Raw genomic sequence first — 3,171 nt, 5'->3', positions numbered from 1 at the left:
GCCCCACATCCAATAAAAGTGTTATCGTTCTGACGTTTTTGATCATGCATTAATTAATAACATCATAAATAAGTTTCTATAAATTTCATTTTTATAAGCTTTATTTAAACTGTTCCTACAAAATATTCATTTACGCCATTTTTTTACTCCACTTTATTATATAAATAATGTGTTATTGCTATGGCTAATAAAAATATCGGTCTATGAAAATCTGCATGATCCTATTTGGCTGAACGATAATACTGTATATTGGTATATTGCGTGTTTTTAAAAAAAATCATTTGTCATGAATTATGTCATTTCAAGTTAATTTGGTGTTTATATATAGGTTTTTTAGGTAGTTAAATACCCATAATGGTACAGGTTACCAGTTGCGTAATCATATTTTTCACGTGCGATAAATTTACAATGGTATAATCGAGAATAATCTATACAGATTATTAAGAGTCCGTACTTGTTATTACGTAATCTGTCATAAAAAAATATATAGAGTTATTCGGTCATCCTTTTTTTCTGAACAACTTTTCTTTGCAAGAATTCTACGAAAGTTTTTTTAACAATGTCTTTTTCTTATACCCGAACCTTATTGTCAGGATCAGTAATCTCGACTTTGGAGGGAGATAAACTTATTCTTCCACCTTTTGTTCTCGAAGAGATATTACGTGCGGCTAGCAATAATTCACATAACGATTTTTCGGAAGCACAACTTCCTTATCCAATTACTTTCCAAATATCTAATCCAAGAACACAATTAATAACTCATGGAGGTGTCTTGGAATTTAATGCAAGTGATGATAAGGTCTATTTACCAGAATGGATGTATAATTCACTCTCACTCGACGAAGGTGCGGAAGTGACAATCCGATTAAAAGAGCTACCAAAAGGAACATGGGTAAAATTTCGCCCGATGAATTCTGAATATAAAAAAATAAAAGATTATAGGTAATTCTTATTAATTCCTATTGAATTTATGAACTTTTAGTGTTTAATATTGAAATGAAATTTCTTATTTAAATATTTGATTTTTTCTTTTTATAGAGCTGCTTTTGAGGGATATCTACGTTCACATTATGCTACTTTGACTACAGGAGAAATTCTTACAATAAAGCAAGCAAATTCCTCTTATCAGTTTGTGGTAGACTCATTAAAACCTGCTAATGCTGTACAAGTTGTGGATACAGATTTAGAGGTTGAAATATCACCGCTTGCTGGAGAAGAAGCTTCTCTAAGTATTGATGAAGACATTCATGTTGGACAAACTGTACAAGGTATCATTCAAAAGAATGATTATGCTTACTTCAATTTGACGAATATTGACAAATCGCATGGATTAAATATCGTGCTAAACATTAAGGGAGGAGATGCAGGTATATATAACTATTTTAATTTTTGATGCTTTAGTATATAGTCGTTATCGATTATTTATATGAATTTTATTTCAGATATTTGGCTGACCGCCCATTCAATAATATGATTTCAGATCTCCTTGTGTCCAACGTTCAGTATCCCAAAGATGATGACCACATTTGGTCAAATTTCTCATCTGAGCCTAAAAAATCCATATTTATCGCGCCCACAAATTATGAATATGCTACTAAAGATGATATCCATATTGGGGTACATGGGTATAGTGATTTAAATTCTTACGAGTTAACGGTAACCTATTCTGACCAACAATTAACTAAGCCGGAGCCCTCGTTGGAAACCGTTAACGATGCGAATGAAAATGCTCCTGGATATGCTCAATGTAGTAATTGTGGAAATTGGATTCCAGAAAGAACAATCGTTTTGCATTCAAATTTCTGTGAAAGAAATAACATAAAGTGTAATTTATGTGGGAAAATAATGAAAAAAGGAGAAGATAAAAGTCATTGGCATTGTTCTAAATGTGATAAGGTAACTTGAGATTTCTAATTATAAATCATAAAATAATTTATATATTAAATGTTGATATTTAATACTTTCTTAATTTATTATTTAGATTGGTGATATTTCAGAGCAAGCAAAACACGAAGTTATCTTTCATACAGAACGTAAATGTTCTTGTGGATTTGTAACAGAATCATTACCGGATTTAGCGTTACATAGACGAACAACATGCCCGGATAAACTTGTAATATGTAGATTTTGTTCCAATTTAGTTAAACAAGGAGAACTCTCAACCAATCAAAATGATATGTTGGAAGGTTTAGCTTCCCATGAATCATATTGTGGAGGTAGAACCATCACATGCGTAAAATGTAAAAAGGCTGTTATATTAAAAAACGTTGCAGCCCATATGAAAATGCACGAAGTCGAAAAACAAAATCAAAGATTGCCACCACTTTGTAGAAATGCTAATTGTGCGAGAAATGCGGCAGTCAATTCATTAAGATTATGTACAGTTTGTTTTGGGCCTTTCTGGTCACCGACAGCAGATCCAACAAAAAAGATGTTATTTACAAGAGTGGCAAGAAAATACCATCAACAGTTAACTGTTGGATGCAAAAATTCTTGGTGCAAAAATGAGGTATTTTATTATAATTTCATTAAAAGTTATATTCAGATGTTTGAATAAACCAAACTATATATACTAAAGCTATCTATTTGTTTTTAGTTTTGTGCTACAGGTAATTTACAGCCAAAAGATGCTACAACAGCAGCAACCACATTAATTCCACTTTTGCAACAAGTTCAATCATCCAATTCAGCACCTATGTATCTTTGTGTGGATGAAAATACAATGAAAAAGCGTTTACTTGCAAATCTTTTATATAAGGGAGATATTGAGGGAGAATTTTCTATTGAATTTTGTATTAAAGCAATAGAAGTTGAAAATGGAGATTTAGTTAAAGCAAGGGAATGGTTAATATCTAATGCACCTAATAACTTTTTAAGAAATTAATAATTTTATAATGTTTTTGCTAAAATATTTTATAGTACTTTTTGAAAAATGATGTAAGAATTATTTATGCTATATAATTTTGTATATATACAAAAATATAATTATAATAAGAAATTAAAGTTTTAGATTAAAATTGCAAACTTTAACATTATTTTATTTATAATTAATAGGTAATAAAAAAAATACAAGGAAAGCTTTAAATTTTATATATATAAAAGATTAATCAAAAGCAATAATATATAGTATATTATTATTATATATTCTTAGATAAAGAGCAAATAATAGAT

The 3,171-nt window shown here is 29.7% G+C and overlaps 1 protein-coding gene across 1 annotated transcript; it reads left to right on the top strand.

Moving 5' to 3' along the window:
* Positions 1 to 559: 559 nt before the first annotated feature.
* OCT59_011078 (uncharacterized protein) lies at positions 560 to 2,884 on the top strand (the record flags this gene model as incomplete). Its single annotated transcript, XM_066136278.1, has 6 exons — positions 560 to 942; positions 1,039 to 1,268; positions 1,355 to 1,367; positions 1,443 to 1,896; positions 1,982 to 2,509; positions 2,597 to 2,884. The coding sequence occupies 6 exons, from the start codon at positions 560 to 562 to the stop codon at positions 2,882 to 2,884; spliced, it is 1,896 nt and encodes a 631-aa protein (XP_066000917.1).
* Positions 2,885 to 3,171: the final 287 nt, after the last annotated feature.

Source organism: Rhizophagus irregularis, chromosome 19, assembly GCF_026210795.1.
Source record: "Rhizophagus irregularis chromosome 19, complete sequence".
Classification (NCBI taxonomy): domain Eukaryota; kingdom Fungi; phylum Glomeromycota; class Glomeromycetes; order Glomerales; family Glomeraceae; genus Rhizophagus; species Rhizophagus irregularis.
Note: the sequence above shows the minus strand (reverse complement) of the source record. Positions and strands in the feature narration are given on the sequence as shown.